General features: G+C 41.4%; 1 protein-coding gene across 4 annotated transcripts in view; it reads right to left on the bottom strand.

Annotated features, from left to right (window-relative positions):
• The window catches only part of LOC109909336 (cadherin-7-like), a 154,916-nt gene extending 142,036 nt beyond the window's left edge, over positions 1–12,880 (bottom strand). For all 4 annotated transcript variants that reach the window (XM_031795251.1, XM_031795252.1, XM_020508404.2 and 1 more), the window contains exon 1: positions 12,296–12,880. In XM_031795251.1, coding sequence (XP_031651111.1) covers positions 12,296–12,532 — 237 coding nt within the window. In that variant the 5' untranslated portion in view covers positions 12,533–12,880. The remainder of the gene's footprint in view (positions 1–12,295) is intronic.
• Between the last annotated feature and the right edge of the window lie 1,845 nt (positions 12,881–14,725).

Genomic DNA, 14,725 nt, shown 5'->3' on the forward strand with positions numbered 1-14,725 from the left:
CGTGATATTTTCACGTGCAAACTAATAAATAAACAAATATCTCAAGTATCAGACACCGCAAGCTCCCAGCTACTATTTAAACCTGGTTAGCCACTATTGGCTTAAAAAGGCAAACTGAACACAATATCTGCCAATCCAGCAATATTGCTCCTTTCTGTCTGTGTGGTGCGGGCATTTGTCTATCACTCAGTGTGTAGCCAGTAGTGATAGGTCATTCGCGAACGGGCGGCTCTTTCTGAAGGGCTACCTTTGGTAATCATCGGGAAGCGAATCACATAGGTGAAAGAGCTGTTCTTTCTGCTCCATAATTTGCACACTTTTACTTTTGAGCTCCACACAGCAATTTATCTGCAGATAAATTATTTAAAAAAACATTATCTGAAGATGAGGAGAAATGAGGAGAGAGCATCTGTTACGGTTTTCCTCCGTTGAAAGAGAGTCGGACCAAAATGCAGCGTGGTTAATTCGATACATCTTTAATGAATGATGAAACGAACAATACAAAAACAATAAACGTAACGTGATAACCGAAACAGCCTAAACTGGTGCAAACTAAACACAGAGACAGGAACAATCACCCACAAACACACAGTGAAACCCAGGCTACCTAAATATGGTTCCCAATCAGAGACAACGAGAATCACCTGACTCTGATTGAGAACCGCCTCAGGCAGCCATAGACTATGCTAGACACCCCACAAAACCCCAAGACAAAAACGCACCACAAAAACCCATGTCACACCCTGGCCTGACCAAATAAATGAAGACAAACATAATATACTACGACCAAGGCGTGACAGCATCATTCTGGTCCATACTGCTTTTTAACATAAAAAAATATTTGAACTCACATTTCATAATCTGACAATGGTAGGCAACATTTTAGGATTTAAAATAGAGATTGACATTGTTTTCATAGTTATAGGTCAATTTCTAAGCATCACTGAACAAAGAGCCATTTCGGAGCCAAATAAACATCTCTTTTAGGTGAACGGAGCCAAATGTTCCGGCCCACAGAAAAGACTAGGAATGCCTATCACAAGTAGTCAGTTGATGTGATATCTGTCTTGTGGGTAAAAAAATACATACTTTCCCCAAAATCTTCTTAATTAAATGTTAAATGCAAATTAGGCTTACATGACTGATGTATGTAAAGTACATCATTTGAATCTTTTATTTGTTATTTGCACACTTTTACATAAAATTAGCAGCAGCAGTAAAGAGCCATCGCTCGCCCGGACATTAGATGTCACACTAGATGAGAAATTAGGGACAGATGCGCTATTAATGGCACTTAGACTCAGAACATCCTATTCCGTTGTTTGTCTATGAAAAATTGTAATTTTGAGGGTGAAAAACCCCCAAAAATCTAAAACCATGAAAAATAAAACTGAGAAAACTACATTATTTTACCATGTATACTACAAAAAACATAGTCTACTACTTTCTCTTGTACACTAAGGGCCTAGGGAAGAGTTGCAGGGGAGAGAAGAAGAAAGCTAGAGTGTGTAACTCTGACATCTTTCATATTTTAAGAGTAGCATCAGGCTAGAAAATGTTGGAGATCCCTGGTCTAAGGTGTCTGGGATGATGGAGGTGATATGTGCCATGACCAGCCTTTCAAAGCACTTTATTGACATTGTGGCAGGTAGCCTTAGAGTTCTTGGGAACAGGAATGATGGTAGTCAGACTGGGGCAAGAAGAGGTTGAAAATGACCGCCAGCTGGTCTGCACATGCTCTGAGAACACGTGCATTGAGCATCGGAGCCAGTGTCATAGGATTCCACCTTGTTCCTATATTTTCCTTTTGCGTGTTTGATGGCTCTCCGGAGGTTGTTTGCGGGACTTATTTTACTTGTTTGTGTCCTCAGCCATGGCCTTGAGGTTGGCTGCGATAGACATGTGTGCAATAGCTCTGTCCTTTAGTTTAACGTGTTCCTTGTTACTAATCCAGGGCTTTTGATTGGGGAAGCAGCGAACCTTTACTGTGGGAACGTCTATGATGCATTTCCTGATGAAGCCCGAGACAGATCTGGTTAGCTCGTTCATACTATTGATAGAGTCACAACACATATTCCAGTCAGCGCTAGCAAGGCAGTCCTTTTAATTATACTGTTGCCTCCAATTTGGAGGACCATTTCTCTATGGAGGTCATCACGGGTACCTCCTGTTTGAGCTTCTGTTTGTAAACAGGACATGATCTGATTTGGAGGAACAAGGGATGGCCTTGAATGCTTGCTTGTGGGTTGAGTAACAGTGGTCATGTTGATAGAAGTTGGGCATCATGAATCTTAGTGACGCGGAATTAAAATCGCTGGCAGCAAGAAAAGCAGTTTCCGGGTGCATGGTTTCCTGCTTTTTTATAGCCTCATAGCTAAGTGTCAGCTTGTTATGTGTTGTCCTGAGGTGGAATATATACAGCAGTCATGATAACAGATGAAAACATTCTCGGGAGGTAGAAGGGTTGGCATTTGACCATCAGGTATTCGAAAATGAGTGAACAATAGGTCAAGACCTACTGCGCTAGAGTCTGCACACCATCTGTTGTTGATGAAGAGACATACCCTCCCCACCTGGATTTATCTGGATCCAATTACCTGTCCGCTCTGAGAATAGTGAATCCATCGAGTTGGATAGCCATGCAGTGTGTCTTGCCCGAAAGACATGTTAAAAGAAACAGATGTTATCTCAGTTACAATAGTCCCGGATGTCATCCATCTTATTGGCCAATAGAATGGACGGAAGTGGTGGCCAGTTTTCCCTTTGCCTTAGTCTCAACAGGGCACCCGACCTTTCCTCTTAGGTAGCACATAGATTGGATCGGAGGTACATTAAGAGCCCAGGACGGATCAGTCGAAGTCAAAGCCAAAATTCAGGCCACAGAAATCTCATAATTACAATTCCTAAAACATACATGTGTCTTATAGCATTTTAAAGCCATTCTCGTTGTTAATCCCACCAAAGTGTCCGATTTCAAATAGGCTTTTCAGTGAAAGTACTACAAACGATTATGTTAGGTCTCCACCAAACCACAATAAGCACAGCCATTTTCCAGCAAAATATAGCATTCACAAAAAACAGAAATAAAGATAAAATTAATCACTAACCTTGAATTATCTTCATCAGATGACACGCATAGGATTTCATGTTACACAATACATGCATGTTTTGTTTGATAAAGTTCATATTTCTATTAAAGAAATCTGAGTTTACAATGGCGCGTTAGATTCACTAGTTCCAAAAACATCAAGTGATTTTGCATAGCCACATCATTCAACAGAAATACATAATTGTAGATGATAATATAGTCATACACATGGAATTATAGATAATGCAACCGCTGTGTCAGATTTATTTTTTTTTATTACGGAAAAAGAATGCATGCAATAATTTGAGACGGTGCTTAAAAGTAAAAACACCACAGCCGCAAAGATGGCGTCAACATAAACAAGAAATTACATGATAAATATTCCCTTACCCTTGATGAAAGCACTCCAGGAATCCCAGGTCCACAATAAATATTTGTTATGTTCGAAAATGTCCGTTATTTATGTCCAAATACCTTCGTTTATTAGCGCGTTTGGTATACATATCCAAACGCTAATTCTGGTCAGCATTATATCAGACAAAAACTTCAAAAAGTGATAATACCGGTTGAAGAAACATTTCAGACTAAGTACAGAATCAATCATTAGGATGTTTTTAACATATAGCTTCAATAAAGTTCCAACCAGAGTATTCCTTCTTGTCGACGTGAGCCATGGAACGCAAGTGACTACCATGAGGAAAAAGTGCGATCACAAAGTGGCTGCTTGATGGACATCTGATATATTCTGCTCTCATTCACTCCCACAACAACATAGAAGCCTCATTATAATTTCTATTAATGGTTGACATCTAGTGGAACCCCTAGGCAGTGCAACATCATTCATATCTCAAGGGGATTTCATTGGGGACTCTGGTGAATACATACAAGCTCAGATTTCTGACTTCCTGTTTTGATTTCAACTCAGGATTTTGCCTGCCAATATGAGTTCTGTTATCCTGACAAAGATGTTGGTTCCCAATTGGGGAACCAGCCCCCCCACCGTCAGCTGGAACGGTGGTGCACGGAATGCAAAAATATTCTTTGAAATATTTAACCTCCACACATTAACAAGTCCAATAGCTCAAATGAAAGATAAACAACTTGTTTATCTAGCCAGCAAGTCTGATTTCTAAAATGTTTTACGGCGAAAACATAGCACATATTTATGTCAAACCACCACCGAAGACACACCGAAGACACAGCTAATTTCCATAGCCAAATTGAACAAAATATGCAATCACCAAACGCAGGATTAAAAGAAAAATAATTTCACTAACCTTTTGAAATCTTCATCAGATGACAGTAATATAACATGTTACACAGTACATTTATGTTTTTTTCAATAATATGCTATAAATATCTGTAAATCTCTGTTTACAATGACGCCATGTTAAAAAAATGCTACTCAAATGTCCGGAGAAATGACGATGGCTTCTGCAGATGCCGTCAGCTAACATGGAATACACAACATAAACTTTGACTAAATATGCATGTTCTACATATATATAGAAAGATACACTTCTTCCAAATGCAATCGCTGTGTTACATTTATTTTTAACTTTACAGATTTCGGTTCACTAGGCTATAATGTGAGTCGGCGCTCAGGAATTAGCATTTTGGCTCCTCTATCTCGGAGTCCACAGAAACCCAAATTTAACACATAAATGTTCCCTTACCTTTGCTGTTCTTCCATCAGAAGACCTGGAAGGGTTTATACTTACCAAAAACAGCTTTAGTTTTGAAGTCTGTGTCTTTCGGTTATCAAACACAACATATTTCGGTTGAAATGCAGCCAAAAAGTAAAGTTGGTGCGCACCAAAACGTTGAAATTACATATTATATGTCGACTAAACTTGTCAAACTTGGTTCAGAACACAGCGTTAGCATGCTATATAGCTTCACAGCAATTCTCAGGACGAAGAGAAACACAGGCATCGTTTAATCAATCTTGGAAGAAAGACACCACAGGAGCAGAACGCGCATGAGAGTAACCTGTTTTCTCGGGTGACCAAAAGGATTCGGCCGTCATTACTATCGTGAGCGCGTGATTCACACAATGAGAAGCCCCATTGAAAGCGGACACCGCGCTGAAGGCATAGGAACTGTTCCCAGGACTGTAGGTGCTTGGGAAGGGTGGGGGCGATGACGTCAAAGTTGGGCCAACTTTTTGGATGACAAGAGAGAGTTTGGGAGAATGAGTGCCCTGAGAGTTCTGCTTTACTTACAGACATAATTTAAACGGTTTAAGAAGCTTTAGAGTGTTTTCTATTCAATAATAATTTTTAATTGCATATATTAGCAATTTGTGACAGATTTTTTTTCTGTTTACCATGGGCACGCAATCACCCCAAAGGGGGCAGCAAATCAGCCCTATCCTTAACAGGATTTATACTCACAGACATCATTCAAACAGTTTTAGAAACGTCAGAGTGTTTTCTATCCAATACTAATAATAATATGCAAATATTAGCAACTATGACTGAGGAGCAGGCCGTTTGATATGGGCACCGTTCATCCAAGCTACTCAATACTGTCCCTGCAGCCATAAAAAGTTAACTGCTGATCTGATTTTCAAAGGTATTTGTTGATCATAAGAAATGATAGCAGATACATTTCATGTATTTTCTGGGGGATAAAGGCCAAAATAATCACAAAATAGTTAGGGTGGGACGGCAGCCATACAGTACAGCACTATCTCATCTCATTTTTGGTAAGTGAATGGAGAGAGTGAGTGGATACGATTGGGACTGACCTCTCAGTGGAGGCACACTTTAGCGCGCCGGGCTGTAGGACGCTAATACATTTGAAAGGGAACCTCTAACAGAATGGTAATGATTTCTTAGACACGTGTGTGTGTGTGTGTGTGTGTGTGTGTGTGTGTGTGTGTGTGTGTGTGTGTGTGTGTGTGTGTGTGTGTGTGTGTGTGTGTGTGTGTGTGTGTGTGTGCGATTGTGATTGTGTGTGTGCGATTGTGATTGTGTGTGTGCGATTGTGATTGTGTGTGTGAATTCTTCAAAATGTAATGACTGTCGTTATCGGCTTATTGCAGAGTATGTTTGCCACTAGATTAGGAATGCTTCATCTAAGAACTAAAGGGTGGAAAGCATCTTGCAACTGGTGGTGATCAGTTAAACCCAAGCTGCAGATCCATTTGTTTTGAAGTTATAGACTACCTGTTGATAGAGTTAATACAAAATGATGTGTACTTTGCTTAGTTGTGAACTCAGTCCAAGCCTACTTTAAGCTCAATTTTCCAGCTGCTCATCCACAGATGTTTTACAATCTCCTGCTTCTATAGTTGTGCCCGTAGTTGTGTCTTTGGCAGGAAAAAGCATGCATAATACTGCCCTGAAAGCAGCCATTAGTAAGGGAAGAAAGGTGAAAGAAGTTTATCCATTATTTGAATGGTTATTCAGGCTTTCTGCTTTTGGAAGCGGGCTCTAAAAATAAGTGAGTTGCAGCACAAGGTTGTGCACTATGACAATCCATTTGATGTGAGCAAGCGCTCTGCCTGCCCTGAGGGTTGATGGGAAAAGCACTGTAGCCACTGAAACAGCCACTGAAACAGACCTTAGGGAGCGGAGGACACTGCCGTGGTAGGCTCTCATCAACAACGTCAGTTTAACACAGGGTACATTTTTCAAAGTTTGTAAAATGGTTAAAAAAAATATGAGTTCTGTACACATTCAGGGAAGTGCATCCAAGACACAAAATCTAACGCTTAGAAATGAAAGTTGACAACTAATTAGGCATAAAATTGATACTGAATCGCATGCCTACTTAGATAAATAATTCAGCCCAAACTCCACACTGGTACTTGCAAATATTTTGTCACTCGATCAACCTGTGCACAAAACGATAATCACCAGACACTGACGTAATGTTTACCGCCGAGCGTCTGTTAAGTGTAAGCGCTACTCCGGCGAAGCCATTCCCACTTGCTTAAATATGCGTGTCACCAATTTGCAGTTAACACTGTGTAGTTTCGAGTGTCTTTAATGTATGTTTTCACCGGCTTGCTGTGACTGCAGGTTATTCCAGGACAGTGCACTTATCCCAGGCATAGTGCCAAGGCATAATGAGCAATTTGCTTCTGAATTTCACAATCTGCCAGAATGCATTAAAGCCAAGCAGGGCTGCAGATGCAGTGGCGGCAGAATCAGCCAGACCAAAGTGATGACTTCCCATTTCCCTCTCATTATATGATATATCATACTGTTTCTGCTTAGAAAAATGACCGGATCCCACTAGGGGGTCTGTCAGATTGTTTGCAAACAGATGTCAAATTATGGCTATCCATGGCTGGCACAGTGGCACTATTGACTCAGTATAGATCATTATTAAGAGTGACTTACTGTGTAATAATGAACAGCCTATAAGTGTATAGATGTTCTTACTCAAGAATTGCCGGCACAGAAGAGTCCAATATGATGATGAAATCACACTACATTATTTTGGCATAATTTGCAGTCATTAATTTTGTCAATTCACATACAGACTGATACATGAGTGCACGCGTACATCAATATGGAGACAGTGACTCAATCCCAATACCTCGGTGGGGGAGTGGCACTCGAAAACGGAGCACTAGTGATAGGGAGAGATCTACATCACTCAAGCACATTAGAAACTGACAACTGATACCACGCAAGTTGTTAACTACAGGCATTGTATTTTTTACAATGCCTGTACTGGCAGTAGTAAAAGCTTTTTGTTATATTTCTCATGCTACAAATGCGTACTTACCATATGAGCAACAAATGAAAACAGCAGAACAACAATGTGCCCGTAATGTAGCCATCCCCTGACTGTAGGTTACTGTATCAGAACGTTCATTTAATAGCAGTTTCACATGTAATAGTCACATTTCCTTAACTCAGTCATTACCCATGTAAGCATTTTAGCTAGAACAATTAAAACCACTGTTCGGAACTAATATTTATACAAAACGTTTTAGGGTCCTTACACAGATCGGCTACATATGTACACATCCATAGTATACAAATCTGCCCGATTCCAGCCTTACTGAAGCACCCCCAGATCATCACCGATCCTCCACCAAACTTCACAGTGGGTGCGACACACTTTGGCTTGTAGACCTCTCCATGTCTCGCACCCATTGTGAAATTTGGTGGAGGATTGGTGATGAGCTGGGTGTGCTTCAGCAAGGCTAGAATCGGGCAGATATGTGAAGGACGCATGAATCAAGCCATGTACAAGGTTGTCCTGGAAGAAAACATGCTTCCCTCTGCTCTGACAATGTTCCCCAACTCTGAGGATTGGTTTTTCCAGCAGGACAATGCTCCATGCCACATAGCCAGGTCACACAAGGTGTGGATTGGGGACCACCAGATCAAGACCCTGTCATTGCCAGCCGAATCTCCAGACCTGAACCCCATTGAAAACCTTTGGAATGTGATCAAGAGGAAGATGGATGGTCACAAGCCATCAAATAAAGTCGAGGTGCTTGAATTTTTGTGCCAGTAAGTGGCATAAAGTCACCCAGCATCAATGTGAAAGACTGGTGGAGAGCATGTCAAGACGCATGATTGAAAATCAGCAGTTATTCCACCAAATATTGATTTCTGAACTCTTCCTAAGTTAAAACATTAGTATTGTTTGTTTAAAAATGAATATGAACTTATTTTCTTTTCATCACTGCATCGCTGCTTTTTTTGTTATTTTGACCAGTTTTCTGCAAATAAATGCTCCAAATGACAATGTCTTTATTTTGAATTTGGGATAAAGTTGTCAGCAGTTTATAGAATAAAACACAAATGTTCATTTTACTCGAACACGCACCTAAAACCAGAGGAACTGATAATTTTCCAGTGGTCTCTTAATTTGTTCCAGAGCTGTATATACGCCAATATAGGAAGCTAGGTGTATAGGGAATTGACTAATGTTATCTAGTCAGGTATCTTGTAAAATATCGATTTTTGTAAATTAACTTTATGACCAAAAAATATGCATAATAGTTTCTTTACATTAAATAATATATTCCTCCTCACTGTACATTTATTGCATGATTCTTTATGAAGTTATAATTCCTTACATTTGCTTCTATCTTAGTATTTTTGTCAGCCATCTTCCTGAAGCAACTTGAGAGCCTTGGTGTTGTAGAGCTTTATGGATAACCACGCAATAGGGAGTCTGCATTTCGATTAACTTCGTTTGGAAGGCCAACTAGAGGCCAACTAGAGGGCTGAAAAGGCACAGACCTAGCTCCGCCCCCTGTCACTCACTTTGTTGAAGCAAAGCGATTACAGCATTGTGTCTTCTTGGGTATAACACTACATGCCTGACACACCTGTATTTAGGGAGTCTGAGGTCCTGAGTGCTCTGGAGCAGATTTTTAACAATGACTTTTCTCTGTTCATCTTTCTCTCGATCCTGACTAGTCAAATCAAATGTTATTGGTCACATACACATGGTTAGCAGCTGTTAATGTGAGTGTAGCAAAATGCTTGTGCTTCTAGTTCCGACAGTGCAGTAATATCTAACAAACTCACAACTACTACCTTATACACAAAAATGTAAAGGGATGAATAAGAATACATACATATAAATATATGGATGAGTGATGGCCATGCAAGATGCAGTAGATAGTATAGAATACAGTATATACTGTACATATGAGATAGTAATGTAGGATATGTAAACATTATTAAAGTGGCTTTCTTTAAAGTGACACGTGATGCCTTTATTAAATCCATTTATTAAAGTGGCCAGAGATTTGACTGTATGTTGGAAGCAGCCTCTCTATGTTAGGGATGGCTGTTTAACAGTCTGATGGTAGGTAGCCTAGTGGTTAGAGCGTTGGGCCAGTAACCCAAAGGTTGCTAGGGCGGATCCCCGAGCTGACAAGGTAAAAATCCATCACTGTAAAGTAAAGGTATAATAAAAAATTTATAAAAAATTAACTTGAGATAGAAGTTGTTTTTCAGTGTCTTGGTCCCAGCATTGATGCACCTGTACTGACCTCGACATCTGCATGATAGCGGGGTGAACAGGCAGTGGCTCAGGTGGTCGTTGTCCTTTATGATCTTTTTGAACTTCCTGTGACATCGGGTGCTGTAGGTTTCCTGGAAGGCAGGAAATTTACCCCCGCTGATGAGTTGTGCAGACCGCACTACCCTCTGGACAGCCTTGAAAGTGGTGTAGTTGCCGTAACAGGCGGTGATACAGCCCAACAAGATGCTCTCGATTGTGCATCTGTAAAAGTTTGTGAGGGTTTTAGGTGACAAGCCACATTTCCTCAACCTCCTGTGCTGTTGTGCCTTCTTCACCATGCTCTCTGTGTGGATGGACCATTTCAGTTTGTGAGAACGCACCCTTGTGAGGCCCCAGTGTCTAGGATCAGTGCAGTTGTTTCCTACCTTCAACACCTGGGTGCTGAGCTGTCAGAAAGTCCAGGACCCAGTTGCACATGGCGGGGTCGAGACCCAGGGTCTCAAGCTTAATGATGAGTTGAGGGTTCTATGGTGTTGTATGCTGAGCTTTAGTCAATGAACAGCATTCTTACATAGGAATTCCTCTTGTCCAGATGGGATAGAGCAATGTGCAGTGTGATGGCAATTTCATCGTCTGTGGAACTATTGCAGTGGTAAGCAAATTGGTGTGAGTCTAGGGTGTCAAGTAGGGTGGAGGTGATATGGTGACTAGTCTCTCAAAGCACTTCATGATGATAGAAGTGAGTGCTAGTCATTTATTTCAGTTACCTTAGCTTTCTTGGGAACAGGAACAATGGTGGCCAACTTGAAGCATGTGGGGACAGCAGACTGGGATAGGGATTGATTGAATATGTCTGTTAACAGACCAGCTGGTCTACGCAAGCTCTGATGACCCGGCTAGGGATGCCTCGCGAGGGTTAACACGTTTCAATGTTATACTCACATTGGCCACGGAGAAGGAGAGCCCAAAATCTTTGGTAGCGGGCAGTGTGAGTGGCGCTGTATTGTCCTCAAGGCTCGCAAAGAAGTATTTTAATTTGTAAGGGAGCAAGATGTCGATATCCGTGACGGGGCCGGTTTTCATTTTGTAATCTGTGATTTTCTGTAGACCCTGCCACATACGTCTCCCAGTCGCTGCCACCACCATGCTTCACCGAAGGGATGGTGCCAGGTTTATTCCAGATGTGAGGCTTGGCATTCAGGCCAAAGAGTTCAATCTTTTTTTTATCGGACCAGAGAATCTTGTTTCTCGTTGTCTTTAGGTGCCTTTTGGCAAACTCCAAGTGTGCTGTCATGTGCCTTTTACTGATGAGTGGCTTCTGTTTGGCCACTCTACCATGAAGGCCTGATTGGTGGAGTGCTGCAGAGATGGTTGTCCTTCTAGTAGGTTCTCCCATCTCCACAGAGGAACTATAGAGCTCTGTCAGAGTGACCATCGGGTTCTTGATCACCTCCGTGACCAAGTCCCTTTTCCCCGATAGCTCCTTTTGACCGGGCAGCCAGCTTTAGGAAGAGTCTTGATGGTTCCAAACTTCATCAATTTTTAAGAATGATGGAGGCCACTGTGTTCTTAGGGACTTCCAATGCTGCAGACATGTTTTGATACCTTTCCCCAGACCTGTGCATCGACACAATCCTGTATCGGAGCTCTACCGACAATTCCTTTGACCTCATGGCTTGGTTTTTGCTCTGACATGCACTCCCAACTGTGGGACCTTATATATATATAATGCAGGAAATGCAGAAACTGATGACAGTGCAATAAATTATTTTTGGTTGAAGTTGAATTTAACAGTATAAAACAATAAGAATGGAGAAAGACCCATTGAAATCACTTAGAATAATTAATAATAAAGGTCACGCACAACTCATAAAGCAAATTTAGAATTTGTATTATTCAGAACATAAAATACAGTCAAATACCGTCATACAACAGTAAAATTTTGTAAAAATACTGTGATATTGATTTCCGACTTTTAAATGTCAGCACTGTACAAATAAAGCAATGAAATGACTACCAAAAGACAAAAAAAATACAGAAACATATTTATGGATGTGTTTAATGAAACAAATAAGCAGTTAGTGTGAATTTCCTTTACATATTGTACATGTGATCAGAGTGTTTAAATCTTGTAATATGTTATCTGAAAATATGGTGAAGTTAAACACCAGCTTTTGTTTGTTTTTCATCCACACTTGTATATAAACACACATTAAGTCCAAACACTTACCTTGACAACATACAAACACTTACCTTGCCAACATAAAGAGGTTCTTCGCCTGTGTACTCCTCCAGGACAAAAAACTGGTTCCATACCCAGCTGCGTTTGTGCCTGCGAAGCATCTCCCAGGGGCCTACAGTAGTGTGCTGCGCCTGGTTCTGCCCCCCAGAGGCGGAGATCAACCCCCAGCAGCCCAGCTCCCAGAGGGGAAGCAGCAGAGCAAGGAGAGTTCCTGCTCTCCCCAAGCTTCCTGAGTCACACCACCTCATTTATGCCCCCTCCAACAAGCACCAAGCACAGGAGAGAATAAAATCACACAGTGGAGGAGAAAATGTAAAAATCTTTAGGGCCTGCTTCCCACTGTCCTCTTGACCCAATGTTTTCCAAAAAATAAAAAGACAAAGAGGATATAACTTGAAGAAGAGAGCTTTGATTGTAGAAAAGGGAAAAAGTCAAGCTCTGTGTATAGGACTAGTGCTGCTGTTCCTTGGTCTTGATTGTATACAAAAGCCTTGGTAATTCTCTCCACTTTGGTGACAGAGATTTGACATTGAAGGTGGATAGAGGGGTGGTCAATAGTGACAGGCAAGCTTGCTTCTTCACCACAGAGGTCGAGTAATTGGCACCTATCAGAACGAAGGGATGAGAGAGAGAGAGAGAGAGGAGAGAGAGAGACAGAGAGAAAAAGAAACTGTCGTCAGCAAAATTACCTCGGTGGCCGCAGTCACATTAGACAGCAATGATAACGAAATTTTCCAACCACTGTTTTAAGAAATTGACCAAAAATGAAAATATGGTAAATAACATCAACATAACGTCCTGCAGGGGGCCATATAGTTCTACATAATAACCTGCATTCCCAATATGACAAAAATAAATTGAGTGAGGTCAAATGTTAATAAAAATATGAATGAGGCAAAATGACCTGTTTTTTCAATGTACACAAGCAAAGCAATTTCTACGTTCAGGGAAACAATAATGGGTGGTCAGAATAACAATTAAGTGTCGTTCAGCCTTCTTTCATACTGAATTCCCATTACTGGGGCTTTACCTTTTCCAAGGTTTTTATCTTTGTATAAGAGCACAAAGTAATAGCGCTTATGGCTCTCCACCTGACGGTAACAAGGCACATCATCTGTGTGGCAAGCCCCCAACTGTCAGCAACGTGACAGACTGGCTCCAGTTCTGACCTCTACACCCAGCAGTCTGTTTGTGTGTGTGAGGACTGCGGAGCGCTGCATAAGAACATGCAATGGGATCTTTGCCTGAGCCACTGAGCCACCATCATGCTGCTGCATGGGAATGACTACCAACAACCAATCATGCAATTAGGAACTACTGGAAGTAGTGAAATAGACTTATGACCAACTGTTGTCTAGGCCTTCATCACTCCTTATCTCAGTGACACCACCTTTGGAGAATTATTAACTAAGAAGCATACTGTGACTGTGACTTCATCACTTTAGTCCGACGCGAAGGATATACTGCTTTCTCGGGAAAGGGCCAAAATCTCCGTCATTTGTGTGAAGAAAATAGAAAAAGGGAGCAGAGGTCGGGCTGCCTTGTGAGAATTCGTAGGCGAGTGAGTAAACCTCCATTACCATACGTTCTATTGGCCAACGAGCAATCATTGGATGGATGATATATCATCAAGACTATCCTATCAACAGGACAATAAAAACTGTAATATCTTAAGTTTCACCGACTCGTGGCTAAACAACGACATGGATAATATAGAGCTAGCAGGATTTTCCATGCATCAGCAGGACAGAGAAGCTACGTCTGGTAAGACGAGTGGCGGGGTGGGATGTGTGTCTATTTGTGTCTATTTCTTGAAGTATTGCTCGCCTGAGCCAGAGTACCTTATGATAAGCTGTAGACCACACTATCTACCAAGAGAGTTCTCAACCATATTATTCACAGCCGTCTATTTACCGCCACATACCGATGCTGGTACTAAGACCACACTCCAGCTGTATAAGGCCAGAAGCAAGAAAATGCTCATCCAAAAGTGGCGCTTCTAATGGCCTGGGGACTTTAATGCAGGCAAACCTAAATCCGTTTTACGTCATTTCGACCAGCATGTCACATGTGCAACCAGAGGGGAAAAAAACTCTAGATCACCTTCAGTAAACACACAGAGACACATACATAGCTCTCCCTCGCCTTCCATTGAGAAAATCTGACCATAATTCTGTCCTCCTGGTTCCTGTTTACAAGCAAAAACTTAAGCAGGAGTACCAGTGACTCGCTGAATACAGAAGTGGTCAGATGACGCAGATGCTACGCTACAGGACTGTTTTGCTAGCACAGACTGGAATATGTTTCCGGGATTCATCCAATGGCATTGAGGAGTATACCACCTCAGTCATCGGCTTCATCAATAAAAGTGCATCGACGACGTCGTCCCCACAGTGGCCATACGTACATATCCCAACCAGAAGCCATGAATTACAGGCAAC

The sequence above is a fragment of the Oncorhynchus kisutch genome, linkage group LG18, assembly GCF_002021735.2.
Source record: "Oncorhynchus kisutch isolate 150728-3 linkage group LG18, Okis_V2, whole genome shotgun sequence".
Taxonomy (NCBI): Eukaryota; Metazoa; Chordata; class Actinopteri; order Salmoniformes; family Salmonidae; genus Oncorhynchus; species Oncorhynchus kisutch.